The following is a 14,282-nucleotide window of genomic DNA, read 5'->3' on the forward strand; positions in this document are numbered from 1 at the left end:
AAGAGCAAATTGGATGCTTATCTTGCTGGGATCTTATGACCCCAGCTGACTTCCTGCTCTTTGGGCAGGGGGCTGGACTTGATGATCTTCCGAGGTCCCTTCCAGGCCTAATGTCTATGAAATCTATGAAGGCTAACAGCATACTGGGATGCATTGGTAGGTGTGTTGCCAGCAGGTCAATAGAAGTGAGTATTCCCCTCTATTCAGCACTGGTGAGGCTACATCTAGAGTACTGTGTTCAGTTTTGGGGCCCCCAGCACAGAAAGGATGTGGACAAATTGGAGGGAATCCAGTGGAGGGCGACAGAAATGGTTTGGGGGCTGGGGCACATGACTTCTGAGGAGTGACTGAGGGAACTGGACTTATTTAGTATAGAAGACAAGTTTGGGAGGAGATTTAATACCAGCCTTCAACTACCTGAAGAGGGTTCAAAAGAGAACGGAGCTAGTCTGTTCTCAGTGGTGGCAGATGACAGAAGAAGGAGCAACGGTCTCAAGTTGCAGCAAGGGAAGCTGAGGTTAAATATTAGGAAGAATTTTCTCAGTAGGAGAGTAGTAAAACTCTGGAACAGGTAACCAGAGAGGTGATGGAAGCTCCATCCTTGGAAGTTTTTAAGACCCAGCTAGACAGAGCTGTGGCTGGGATCTAGTTGGGCATGGTCCTGCTTTGAGCAAGGAGTTGGACTAGATGACCTCCTCAGAGTTCTTCCAACCCTAACTTCCTATGATTCTTTGACTCCAGAGCAACAGCCCAGAGCAGAGGTGTAGCGACCATTTTGATTCCCTGGGCAGGAGAGTTAGGGGGGAAAGGTATTTTGCTGCTTGCACTGCCATGGCCACAGAGGCTGCTCGCTATGGCTCTTGCAGCCAGAACTCAGTCTCCCCAGGAGCAGCCATTGCGGCATCCTCTCCACATGGGCACACTGTACATCCCCACTTGTCCTGCCCTAGTTATGCTGATAGCAGCCATGCAGTCCTGCCTTCTTTAACCCCTTCAGTGCCAACAAATTGCCTAGGAAATGAGCTGTGATAGTTCATGTGCCTAACCTCATAGAGGTATTTAAAGCAACCAGAAACATTGACTTTTCTCCTCCTGGGGCAAGGGACTCCCAGCTATAATCTAGATGAAAAGATCTATCTTCATACCTGCTGCTAACAGGTAAGTCTCCAGTGCTTCCTTTAATACCATCCCTTGCATGGGGCTGCAGAAGTTCAGCATTCAAGTTCTGTATAAACTCAATTACACTGCAGTAATAGCACAGTATTGACTTAGTGGCCTGAGCAGCGCAGGACTCTCACCGTTTATTAGTTGTTTAATTATATGGCACGTCAGGCCGAAATAATGTCATTATCTAATTACCCTGCATTGGGCTTTTTTTTGGCTGTAATTTTTCTTAAGTGAATGTTAGTGCTAATAAAAAGTGCCTATTGACAGCCCTGGAGACTGGAGCCCTTTGGGCATACATAGTGCGAGCACAGACCAATCTGCAGCAGCTAGAGCCTGACTTTTCCCTTGTGCCACCTTTCTGACATATCTTCCCCCTGGATGCCAAGGGACTAATACCCTTTGCAGATTGTGAGCTAATTCACTGTAATGCACATTCTCTTTGTGTTTTTACCTAACTGAGAACCACCAGCTTGCCTGCTGTTAGCCACAGAAGAGCTGTGACATGTTTTGGTCTCATTATATAGCCAGATGTGTCCCAGCTGTGGACAGAAGGTGAAAGGGTTTGCACCTCATTCAGACAGTCCCTCAAACACTGTGCTGGAGTGGGACAGGTTGGTTTTGTTAATTAATAGTATTTCTCTGTTATTCAGGGAGGAAAACCTACAGTATTGACAGAGAGTCATTTTGGATCCACAAAAAGTGTTTTTCTCACACTGGTCACTAGACCATTCTCTGCCAGACCCTATGTAAAAACCACTGCCCCCTTGTCAGCTACTATGGTGAGTACAGACCAGCTCTTCCCAAGCAAAGCTTTGCCAAATGAAAAAAAATGTGTTAAGATGCCAGTGGCATGTATTACATTTATAACACACCAGGGGAGGTGAGAGCAAGCAGCAATAGTTCTAAACCTTTTATTATATACTTTTAGCTGCTCATGGTGTTAAAATTGTTCAGGAAATAACCAGAGTTGCTTAGTGATGTTTTTATTTTCAGTTGTAAGCAGTTTGAGTGTGTATGTGTGTGTGTGGGAGAGAAGAGAGACAGTGTGAGCTTGCACACCTAAATGTATTTTATATTGTAACCAATTACAACAACTTGGGATCAAGAGTCTTGCACGGATTCATAGATTTCATAGACATTAGGGCTGGAAGGGACCTCAGAAGATCGTGGAGTCCAGCCCCCTGCCCGAGGGGCAGGAAGTCAGCTGAGGTCATAGGATCCCAGCAAGATAAGCATCCAATTTTCTCTTGAAGGTGTTCAATGTAGGTGCTTGTACCACCTCCAATGGCAGACTATTCCAGACCTTGGGGGCTCAGACAGTAAAGACATTCTTCCTTTTGTCCAGCCTGAAACCGTTTTGCAGTCGTTTGTGACCGTTTGACCTCATCATCCCTTGGGGTGCTCTGGTGAACAATTGTTCCCCCAGATCCTGGTGGTCACCCCTGATAAACTTATAGGTGGCCACCAGATCACCCCTGAGCCTGCGCTTTTCCAGGCTAAAGAGTCCCATGGCTCTCAGCCTGTCATCATAAGGTCTGTTTTCCTGACCTCTGATCATGCATGTGGCTCTCCTCTGCACTCTCTCAAGCTTCTCCACATGTTTTTAAATTGTGGGGCCCACAACTGGATGCAGTACTCCAGCTGCAGCCTCACCAAGGCCAAGTACAAGGGGTGTATTGTGTATGCTGCGTATAAACATGTGACAATCATAAAGCCATTTATATATTGATACCCTTTATAAGTTTCTAGACAACAACACTAATTAATATGGAGACAGATTATATAAACAACTAATAAACAGGTCAGCCTTAATGTTGATCCTATCCCATTCTCCTTGTCACAGAACAATGCAGCAATTATGAAATGCATATCTCCCTACCTCAACATGCCTATGGATTTGTGAGATCCATTGTGATTCCTGTGGTTTTCCTCAGCAAGAGCTAAAGATCCAGTACATATACCTCAGTCAGTGAAGTACCAGAGTCATTTAACAGCCCTTCACCGAGTTAAAACTGAAGTCATTTTGCTACATTTGAATCATTCTCAGTTTGTTCGCCCATAACAATTAGAACCAGGGGTGGTCTTAGAGGAGGTGCAGCGGTGCAACTGCACTCTCCTTCCTGACCATGCCATAAGAGCAGCAGTGGAGGACTTCTTTAAGTCCCCCTAAGCCAATAAAAAGTCCTCGCTCTTCTCCTACCTGCTCAGTAGCATGTTTCTTCCCCACACCTTTCCCCATCTCTCCCGCCTGCTCCAGAGCCACTTCTGCCCATTCCAGCCAGACTGCAGGCGGGATGGGCCCAGCCCTGGACAGCAGTGGCAGCAGGTGTGTTTCCCCTTCCCCAGGTTGGCAGGGAAAACCCAGGGTACCAGGCAGGGAATTTTTACCTACCTGGGGGACTTCTAAAGTCCCTGACTGCTGCTTCTGTGATGTAGTCTGCCCACCCTAGTGTTGGGTGGGGGTGGGGGTACAGCCATCCCTGCAGCACCAATCACTGTCCCTGCACTCCCCTTTACAAAATCCTGGATCTGCTTCTGATTAGAATATAGAGGCTGCTGCCCTTTTGAAATGTTCCTATTTTGGAAAGGCTCCAAGTGTTCTTGTGTCCACACCAGGAGAGGTGTCATGGCATATTTCACCCACAAGACTTTGCATGGGGGATAAGGTCTTTTAGGCAGGCTGGCACCCACTGGAGTGGTGCTCTATGCATGGCATTTACAGCACAGTATGGAAGGCTTTGTAATCCGGACTGGGAATGCAGGAGATGTTAGTGAACTATGCCAGCGTGGCAGCTGGTTTTACCAAGGTGTTCAGTGGATACATTGAGTGTAGGAGTTGGTATGAGGTCAGGTTTACAGTTATATGTTGAACTGTGATTTACCAGACTTTCAAATGTTTATTCTTTAAAGTTTTAACGATGTCATAACAAAATCCTGTGCTTCAAATGGAAAGTTATTCTTAAGAAACTGGTGTGCACTTACAACTGGGCAAGTTTTTGCCAGAAAATTTCTGTAGTTATTTCTACAAAACTGTCACAGAAAATCTTGGCACACCTGCTAGGTTGAACTATGTTTTTCACAACCAAACTTGTAAAGTAGATGACTTTCTAAGTGACATTTTTGACAATTAGCACATATTGCATCTCCTACTTTTGTAGAAGAGCACCAAAGATTCTTAAAAGCCTGCTGACTTCTGAAAGTCCTTCAACCTGGCTGCTTCAGGGCTACAATTTGAGAAGCGTTCAAGCTACTCCCACGGATTTCTTCAAGTTATTTAACCCAGACAAATCAACTCTGGACTTTATCAAATGTACCAGCTACCCCTGTAGATTTCTTAATGTCCTTCAACCTGACTGGGTCAGCTCCAGACTTTAAAAAATTGCCAGGCTTTTGCAAGCACCCTGCAGATTTTTTAATGGCTTTGAAGACAAGCATTGTGGACTTTACGAACTCTGCAGCGAGCTCATGAACTTCGAAGAGGTTCAGAAGTCCATAGCAAATAGATCCAAAATTACCCATACAGTCTTCCCCCAAATACTCAAGGCACTAATACAGATGAATAAAATACATTTAGAGTTAAGAGACCAAGCTGGTTTTTTTGAGATATGATACTCCAAAAAAACCCAAACCCCAACAACTTTTGTAAAAGTGAAAAATCTTTTAGTTTCGGGGTATTTAAGATGAGAGACTCAAATTTGGGCTTATAAATGACAAATAGTCACATCCTTAACTTAGAAGTTCCTCCCATAGCTCCATAATACTTTTTATAAGATAATCACCCAGCCCCTCTAGAGCTCTCCAGTTCTTAATAACTCACACAGGACTTTATGTAATAGCTTACATAACCTTTCTGAGGCACTCTGAACTCCAAGGCAGCCAGTACTTCCATGTGAGATTGAGTCAAAGCTAAAGTGCTTCATAGCTCCCTGGTGTTCTGCAGTGCCCTAGGTTGGAGTTTAGCTAAAACAATAAATGAAAAGTTTCAACTTTCACAACTTAAATATTAATAAATTAATAACTACAGAGCCCAACCCCTTCAAATTTGACTTGTTTTTAGATCCCGTTGAGACCTAATGAAATCAAGCTAAGTGTGAAGACTGTATTATATCTTACCGTGACTGAAGTCTGGTTGATAAGGTATTCTAGTTAACATTATACAGTCACATCTTACTTGTAATGCTGCAAATATGGGGCAGACAGAATGATCTCATGGCTAGATGCTAGCCTGCATCTTTGGAGACCCTTCTGTGACACAGGTTCCCTGTGTAACTTTAGGCATGTCATTCGGGCCCAGATCCACAAAGATATTTAAGCATCTAATTCCTAATCAGCTGTCTAATTCTCACTGAAATAAAAACTCTTTGTAGATCAGGGCCTTCGTCTCTTTGTGTCTCAGTTCCCCATCTGTGCACTGAAAATAATAGCACTTCCCTACTGCATAGGGATGTTGCAAAGATTAAAAAACAACATTAAAGATTGTGAGGCACCCAGCTGCTATGGTAATGGGAGCTATAATAGCACATAGGTAAGTAAATATTCTAATTTAAGAGACAAGTCAAAGGTTCAGATCTAAAATTGATCTGCATTTACTGATCTCTGACTCACTGATTCCTCAGCTTTAAAATACTGTAACACCCCCACCCCCAAAACAACAAACAAAAAACATAAAACTTATTTATGTGAACAGATACATATGTATTAACTATAATGGACATAAATACATATTTATGTGTGTGCATATGTGTGTAACACACCCGTGCACACAATACCCAATATATAATCATCTGTTTTTTCCCAAACTTTAACATAGGTGGCACACTGGTAATCTGTGTAGGCTAACACTTTTTGTGCATCTTGACATTACCAATTCTACCTGCAAAGCAGTGTTTTCCCTAATCATGATGGCAGTGCAGTTTCAAAGGGAAAAAAAGAAAGGGAGAGGAACAAAGAAGAAAAGCAGAAGTGGAACAAAGATAAGCTTCTTTTGGGGTAGGGTGGTACTACTGGTATAATGTTTGGGATGTGACATGTTTTGGAATTCCTGCCATAATTCACAGTTTGTGGACCATCTCTCTCAAACTTGTAACAGTAAGAGTGTAAGTGTAACTTTTGACCATCCCTTTTTGATGCACACTGGATTCCAGCAGTCATTCCTACCCTTGATAAGAGAGCAGGGAAAAGTGGGTCTTGATTTTGGAGGCCTGGATTCTGGGAGGCCCACTGGAGACACCACAATAGGATCTTGAGGACCCAAAACCTCTAGAGATTTAGATTTAACAGGCCATTTTAGGTCCATAGAAATAAAGATGCCCAAATCATTAGCCACATTTGAAAACTTTGGACTAAGTCTTTCCAAATCTACTTTCCCAGAGGCTTTTGGGAAGCAGCACTACCCCTCTGAGCCATAGAACTAAGATTCACCCAGTGACTGAGCACCCTCTGAAGGCATGATTGGACTACAATGCCAGCTGCTGTGTTCTTGATCCCATCCTGGGATCAAGCAGAAGCATCCATGACCCTTAAGACCCTTAGGCTACATACAGACATATGTGTTTTGTGGTGCCACAAGCCTCTTTGCAGCACCACCAACCACATGTGGAGAACATTAAAATGTGCCCCACACTGAAAATTTGCAGCGTGGGGCCAAAATTTGCTACCAGGAAATCCTAGTAACAAAAAAAAACACAAGGAAAAAAAGCAGTGCAGCACATGCAAGAGGAGTGTGCTCCAGAAGACACAGAGGCTTGGTCCTCCAGGGAAACGCTCTGGCTGCTGGCCAAAATATCTCCACTCCTGCAGTTGTGCCCCAGCTCCTCTAGCACACTGGGAGTTGAGCAAGGAAAGTTTGCCCAAAGTGGGAAAATTTGTCCGTTACCAGTTACCAAAGTGCACATGCAGGGGTATGCAGTGTGGCAAAAAGTAGTGGCACAAATTTGTGCTGCTACTATTTATGACACATCCCTGAACTTTTGGATCTGGCCTTAAGGTTTCTGTGTTGTCAGGTGCGTTCTTGGGAGCAAGGTAGTGAAAAAATCTGTTGGGAATGTAATTGGCACTACATTTGACACTGGGAAGCCATGGAATGCAGCTGCTGATGGAGAGGTGGTTGTAGAGTTTCACCTTCACCCAGCAAGTGGGCAGCTTTGACCTGCCTGAGGCCTAATTGCTTAAGAAGCATGTGAGCTAGGAGATGAGTCATCCCAGCAGCAAGAACTCATGGGTTCTACTTCTGGATGCTGCTCTGATGGGCTGTGACTTAAGGTAACTCAGGACCAGAAAGGTTGCAGGATCTGTAAAAGGAGAAAAATGGGCCCTCCATACCTTGCAGGGCAGCTTAGTAAATGTTGATATAGCACTCTGCAGATACAAAGTACTTCTGTAAGTCTGTTGTTTAAAGGAGCTAAATTACCCTCTGACAAAGGGAAACATCAAAGCCCCATTATCCCATCCCCAAAGAAATCCATCTTCCTTTTCTGTGGCAGAGGTCAAGGCAGTACTAGTGTAGCCACATCTGTCTCCAGTATGGTTTATTAGTGACAGTGTTTGTGGAAAGCACTTGTGTACTCATCCAAGCCAGGAGTGGGACTGGGACCATGTGAATTCTGTTAACTAAGGAAGGTTGCTCTTATATTTAAGGCCCTGCGCTGGTATTCAGGAGACCAGAGTTAATTTTCTGACTCTGCTGCCTACATTTTCTTTGGTCAGGTAACTTAGGGATAAGGAAAAATAATGAGCACTGTGACCCCAAGCCATCAAAACACATTAGCCATGAAAATAGTCTCCGTAGGCATTTATACACATAGCTTCATAGTTGGTAGGGTCAGAAGGGACCTAAGCAGGTCATCGAGTCCAACCCCCTGCCATGGCAGGAGAGGATACTGGGGTCAAACAACCCCGGCCAGGTGTCTATCTAGCCTCCTTTTGAAGACCCCCAGGGTAGGAGCGAGCACCACTTCCCTAGGAAGTTGGTTCCAGCTCCTAGCTGCCCTGACTGAAGTAGCGCCTCCTGATGTCTAGCCTGAACCTACTCTCAGTCAGCTTATGGCCGTTATTCCTTGTAACTCCTGGTAGTGCTTAGGGGAACAGGGACTCTTCCAATGCCTGCTGGTCCCCCTTGGCAAGTTTGTAGGTGGCCACCAGATCCCCTCTCAGCCTTCTCTTGTGGAGGCTGAACGGGTTCAGGTCCTGTAGTCTCTCCTCATAGGGCCTACCCTTCTGCCCCGTGATCATGCGAGTGGCCCTCCTCTGGACCCTCTCCATGTTGTCCACATCCCTCCTGAAGTGCGGCGCCCAGAACTGGACACAGTACTCCAACTGCAGCCTGACCAGTGCCACATAGAGGGGGAGGATCACCTCCCTGGACCTGCTCGTGATGCATCTGTGGATGCCCGACAAGGTGCATTTAGCCTCCCTGACTGCATCCCCTCATTGGTGGCCCATGTTCATCTTGGAATCAATAGTGACTCCAGGATCCTTTTCTGCCTCTGTGCTGACAAGAAGGGAGTTCCCCAGCCTGTAGGTATGCTGCTGGTTCTTCCTCCCCAGGTGGAGCAGCTTGCACTTGTCCATATTGAAACCCATCCTATTCTCATCCACCCACCCCTGTAACCTGTCCAGATCTAGTTGTAGCCTGTCCTTCTCTTCTAGTGTGCTCTTTTCTCCCCACATCTTAGTGTCATCTGAAAACTTGAACAAGGTGCTTTTCACCCCTTGCCCAAGTCGCTGATGAAGATATTGAACAGTGCAGGCCCAAGGACCGAGCCCTGGGGAACCCTAACTGCCCACGTCCCTCCAGGTTGAAAATGGGTGCGGCCCTTCAGCCAGTTTGTGACCCATCTGACTGTGTAGGTGTCGACACCACAGTCACCTAATTTTTTAATGAAGATGAGGTGAGAGACAGTGTCGAAGGCCTTCCTAAAGTCCAGAAAGACTATGTCCACCACGACACCTGTGTCCAGGGCTTTTGTGGTCGTAGAAGGCAACCAGGTTGGTCTGACAGGACCTGCCTCTAATGAACCCATGTTGATTGCCTCTAAGCATAATCTCCCCTGCTGGTCCCTTGCGGATGTGCTCCTGGATAATTTTCTTAAAGAGCTTCCCAGGACCGAGGTAAGACTAATGGGCCTATAGTTTCCCAGGTCCTCTTTCCTCCCTTTTTTGAAAATGGGGACCACATTGGCCCTTTTCCACTCCTCTGGCACCTTGCCAGAGTACCATGAGTGCTCTTAAAGCCGTTCCAGAGGACCCACAATGACCTCTGCCAATTCCCTCAGCACCCTGGGGTGGAGATCGTCAGGACCTGCTGATTTGAACACATCTAGTCCCTCCAGAAGTTCCCTGACTAGGTCCTCCCTGACCCTGAGCCTGGCTGTGCCTCCCTTGGGTCTGTCCGGATTCCCAGTGGGAGGGATGTCCCTATCCCTGCTCAGAAAAATGGAAGAAAAGAAACTGTTAAAGAGATCAGCTTTGTTCCCTGGTGCTACCACCAGATTACCAAGTATGTCCTGCAGAGGCCCCACATTACTTGGTACCTTCTTTTTACCCCCTATGTATTTAAAAAAGGATTTCTTGTTATCCTTGATCTGGGTCGCTAGTACCAGTTCCATCTCTGCCTTGGCCTTCCTAACAGCCCCCCTACAATCTCGAGCGATGGAGCCTTGGTGAGGGCCCCTACCTTCCATTGGGTGCATGCCTCCTTTTTGGCTTTGAGACATTCCTGGATGCTTTTGATGAGCCATGGGGGCTTTTGAGCACTCTTGCCCCTGGGAGGAGCTCTGAGAGCCACTCTAATTAAATCACCTAGATAATCATGTGTATCAGCGTCCCCATGATGAAAAATGGCATCGGGTGTGCTTTAACTAAGGCTCATTGTGCCTCCCATCCATGTCTATACCATGTGGATAGTCATTTTTCCTTCCTTCCACCTCTGCCCACCTTCGTATGTACAGCACCTGGCATAATGGGGACCTAAGGGGACCATAATGCAGACAAGGGTTGTAAACTGATTGGACAAATTGGTCTCTATGCATTACTTGCTCAGCTCTGTAGATAACCACACCATGTGAAAGAACAAGTAAGAAAGCCAGGGCCCAGGGCACAGACAGAAGTCTTGAGCTGGGATGTTGATAGTGAGAGATTTCATACATACCACTAAAGAGAACCATCTTCTGGAAAGGAGCTCTTGGTGTTTGTGACATTATTAATGTTACTGATGGAGAAATTGAATCACTTCCGATGTGGGGAAATAATTGTCTTTTGAGGTAGAATAGGTTGTCATCATTTTCCTATGAAATACTCCATCAACTTTCAATTTCTAGAACAAAAGCTTTTTCCCCTGGTCCAGTCCCATGCAGTCCTTTGTAGTAAGCACTGGGGACTTCGATAATGGCAGAAGTGGCACAAGGACAAGATGGCACTGCACTGGTGTGGTAAGTAGTGGCCTGAAATGGGAACTGCACAGTCCATTAAATGACATGGCAGGATAGCCCTGTGACTCACACATGCATGGGGGTACAGAAAATCTACCTTCATTTCAGTGCATTTGTTGGCTTCAGTGCAATACTAAAGGTCTGCAATGATGGAGGAAGTGGTAGATAGAGCCCCACTACCCTTTGTCATATGGAGCCTATGGGAGGACGAGACACCTGAGATGGACTCTTCCATGAGCATCACAACCTCCTAGCTCAGTATTCACCCACCTGGGGAGAACAAGGATTCCCCTGTGGCTTACTTAAGGTACATGTCCAGGCCGTGTCACCCTAGTGTGCAAGCACCTCCCAATCTAGCCGCACAACTCTCCTGTGATGTACAACAGAGCTGTACCATGTGCCTTGCTGAAAGACACGGGTGTCAGTAGCAGCACTGGGATCTGAACCCGGCCTTCCAGAATCCCAAGCTGCCCAAGTGCCCAAACCCCCATACTATCCTCCCTCTCAGTTTGACATGAGGGTGGATGGCTCTAACACCGGGTGCTTTCATCCTCGGAAAGTTTCCTTGCTGTCTGGACATTTTCTTTGCACCTGATTCAAAGCCCAATGAAAAAAATAGAAGGATCCCTTTGGATTTCAGGGGGCTTTGAATTGGGTTCCCCTGTGATTTTCTTTATTTTAAAATGTGCCAGTATGGCTAACAGAGGAGTCAGCAACAGTTAGCATTAAAATTCCCTACGTTTTTGGTTCCAAAGGCTGCAGGGAGAGAGCAAACAGAAAGGAGCATGGCAGAGCAGTGCCATTCCTGTGTTTTCCTCTTGATGAGTGTCTCCTGTCTGCTCCTATCAGATACTAAAGCTCTGTGGAGGTTAGCAAAAGAAAATCAATTAGGCAGGGAAGGGAACATAGGGGCAATCGGGGAGAGAGCAGCACGTGGAGCAGCACAAGAAATTGAATGTGATTAGCAATGTATCCCAACATCTCAGACTGAAAAGCCTCCTTATCAGGCATTTAAAAAGGGAGACATACATTGAAAAAATCCCAACCCTATACCAGAAAGGTAATGATGTGTTTCAGAGCAGAGATGGTATCATTTCATAAAGCCCAAGCCACTTAATTGTTTAAGCACCATTCTTTGGGAGGAATTGTTACACAGCTCATGCCTGGTGCATTTTCCCTGTGCCCCACTCTGTTTCTCACCTAGATTTATGTTGCTTGTTAAACTCTTTGGTCTCTCTGTCTCCTGCTCTACTGTTAAGTCAGTAGCCAAGATGCTTTACTACCAAGACATGTCAGGAAAACCTTCATTAGCATCACTGGGCCAGGTCTGTTGGGTTTCATTCAGCTTTAGAATCATAGGATCAGAGGGAAAGTAGGGCTAGAAGGGACCTCATGAGGACATCTAGTCCAGCCTCCTGCTCAAGGCAGAAATATCTCTGTCTAAGCCATCCCAGCCAAGTATCTGTTCAACCTGTTCTTGACATTTTCCAAGGGTAGAACTTCCACAATTTCTCTAGGGAGCCTGTTCCAGTGCCTGACCGCCCTCATAGTCAGATGCTTCCTCCTGATCTCCACCCTAAAATACCTCTGTTGAAGCTTAAGTCTATTGCTCTTTGTCTTGTCCCCTCTGGCCACAGAGAAAAGTGCATCTCCATCCACTCTGTAATTGCCTTTCAGGCATTTGAAAACTGTTATCAAAACCTCTCTGGCCCCCTCCCCCCGCCACCCCAGTCTTCTTTTCTCCAGGCTAAATAACCCTAGTTATTTCAGTCTTTCCTCATATATCGTGCTTTCTAGGCCCCTAATCATTTTGGCTGGTGCAAATCAGGAATATTTCCATTGAATGTGATGAAATTGCACTAGTAAGAATGCAGAGGAAGTAGAAGCAGAGGCCTGGCCTATTGACCACAAGATCTGTGACATTTCCACTAGCTGGCGTAAATCAGTGTATTGATTTCAGGGGAGCTGTGCCTAGCTGAGGATCTGGCCCTTGGTGGCTCTATTTCTGTAGGAAACAGCTTTCCCCTCCTGTACGGCCATCCTGCAAGTGCAGCAGGCAGCCAAATGGGCATCAGCTGAGGTGAACCCACTGGCACACTCTTGCTCTCTGCCCCATGGGAAACACCGTCCATCTGTGCACTCTGCAGCACTGCTGTAGATGAAGCCCAGGCAGCATTCTGGGGAGAAGATAAACTTTTCTCCTGGAGCAAAGCATCCTTGCAGAGCCCAGACAATTACTCACTGGCCACCAACTGAAGCCATGTTTGTTTTTCCATCTCCACGGAGTCCTCCCTCTGCCCCGTCCCATTTCACGTATGGATACGTTCCCATCCTCTCTCTCTCTCTCCCCCTTCCTCCCTCCCTCACTGTCTTTTTCTCTCTCACCCCTTCTCCCTCTTCATCTGACCAGACAAACTTCTGAGGCACACCAGTTCTCACAGTGTAATTGTATAAATTGCTAATGATTTCAGCAGCGCAGGAATCAAAGACAATCGGCTGGAGTTATAATTTACCAACTTTGTGTTTTGGGCTCTACTTGGCAATAATTAAAAAAAACCTATTTGAGCAGGTTTTTGTCTAACAGGGCAGCGTCTCAGATCCAAGGGCCTGTTGGCTAATGGGTTTATGTCGCTTGCCAGCTGGCTTCTAGGGTTCTCCAGTTTTTACACACATATTAGCAGAGGCACCTGCAGTGGAACTGCTAAACACAACAGTAAAGGACTTGTCAGGGGAAAGAGAGAACGTGCAGTTTCCCTGGGCTGAGCCTTCACAGAGCTCCTCAAAGGCAAGCAGAGTATGAGACAGTCTCCACAGAAGCCTTCCGTAGTCCAGAACAGAGCAAGGCAGCACCCCTCCAGTCTTGCGTCCACTGGGGCATAGAAGGTACAATTCCTGCGGGCATATATAAATAGGATGCATTCTAGGCAGGAGCCACAGAGGTGGTCAGTGATTTACAAGTCCCCATAGTTGTGAGGGCCTGGTTTACAGCAAGCAGCTGAGATCAGGTTGAATGCCCAGGCTCCAGCATCCAGAAGTCTTTCCCCTGTCCATTACACTGGGTATCCTGGTTGTCCCTTTTCAGTACTGACATGATCTAGGCAAGGACGCATGGCGTCTAATGTCTGAGGAAAGAAGCAAGCAACAGGATGGGGGTGAGGTTCTGTCTCTCTGAGAAGAGAGCTGGATAGGGATGCAATTCCTCACAGAGGTATACATGCTGTTGATAGATCTCCCCGGTTACATGGCTCATGAGAGACACCAGCCAAACACACATGTGCACACACTCGTTCACTGCCAGGACAACAGGAATCCTAGCCCCTTTTCTGTAGTGGTTTTTCATGAGCAGTCCCTAACGCACGCTCTGTCTTACACATACGTACACACATACTCCCTCTGTCACGCACATAGGAGTGAGTCACCACTCAGGAAAGCAGTTGCTCTCTTATCCCCCCCCCCCCCCCCCGTCTCTCATTTCCCATGGGCATTGTGTCTCCACAGTTTGCCTCCTGAGCTAAGAGTTCATACCACTTATGCCACAAGCAATCCTGTATTTCCAGCCCAGCCTCCAATCTTTCTCCTGGTAATGGCAGTTCTCTCTCCCTCCCCCCCCATTCCTACTCTGCCTGGCCTTGTCAGAGCCACGCAGGCCTTCTTTCACATGCAGGTTGTGCCCAGGCTCTGCATTTA

The 14,282-nt window shown here is 46.4% G+C and overlaps 1 protein-coding gene across 9 annotated transcripts in view; it reads left to right on the top strand.

Annotated features, from left to right (window-relative positions):
- LINGO1 (leucine rich repeat and Ig domain containing 1) overlaps positions 1 to 14,282 on the top strand; it is a 471,014-nt gene that overhangs the window by 371,372 nt on the left and 85,360 nt on the right. The window contains exon 1 of one of the 9 annotated variants that reach the window (XM_090029089.1): positions 1,926 to 1,946. The exons of the other annotated variants lie outside the window; for them this stretch is intronic. Within the exon in view, the coding sequence (XP_089885215.1) occupies positions 1,944 to 1,946 (3 nt within the window). The 5' untranslated portion in view covers positions 1,926 to 1,943. Of the gene's footprint in view, positions 1 to 1,925; positions 1,947 to 14,282 lie in introns of those variants that run through there. 9 annotated transcript variants of the gene reach the window in all.

This window comes from Crocodylus siamensis, chromosome 15 (genome assembly GCF_052110815.1).
Source record: "Crocodylus siamensis isolate JL-2025a chromosome 15, ASM5211081v1, whole genome shotgun sequence".
NCBI lineage: Eukaryota > Metazoa > Chordata > Crocodylia > Crocodylidae > Crocodylus > Crocodylus siamensis.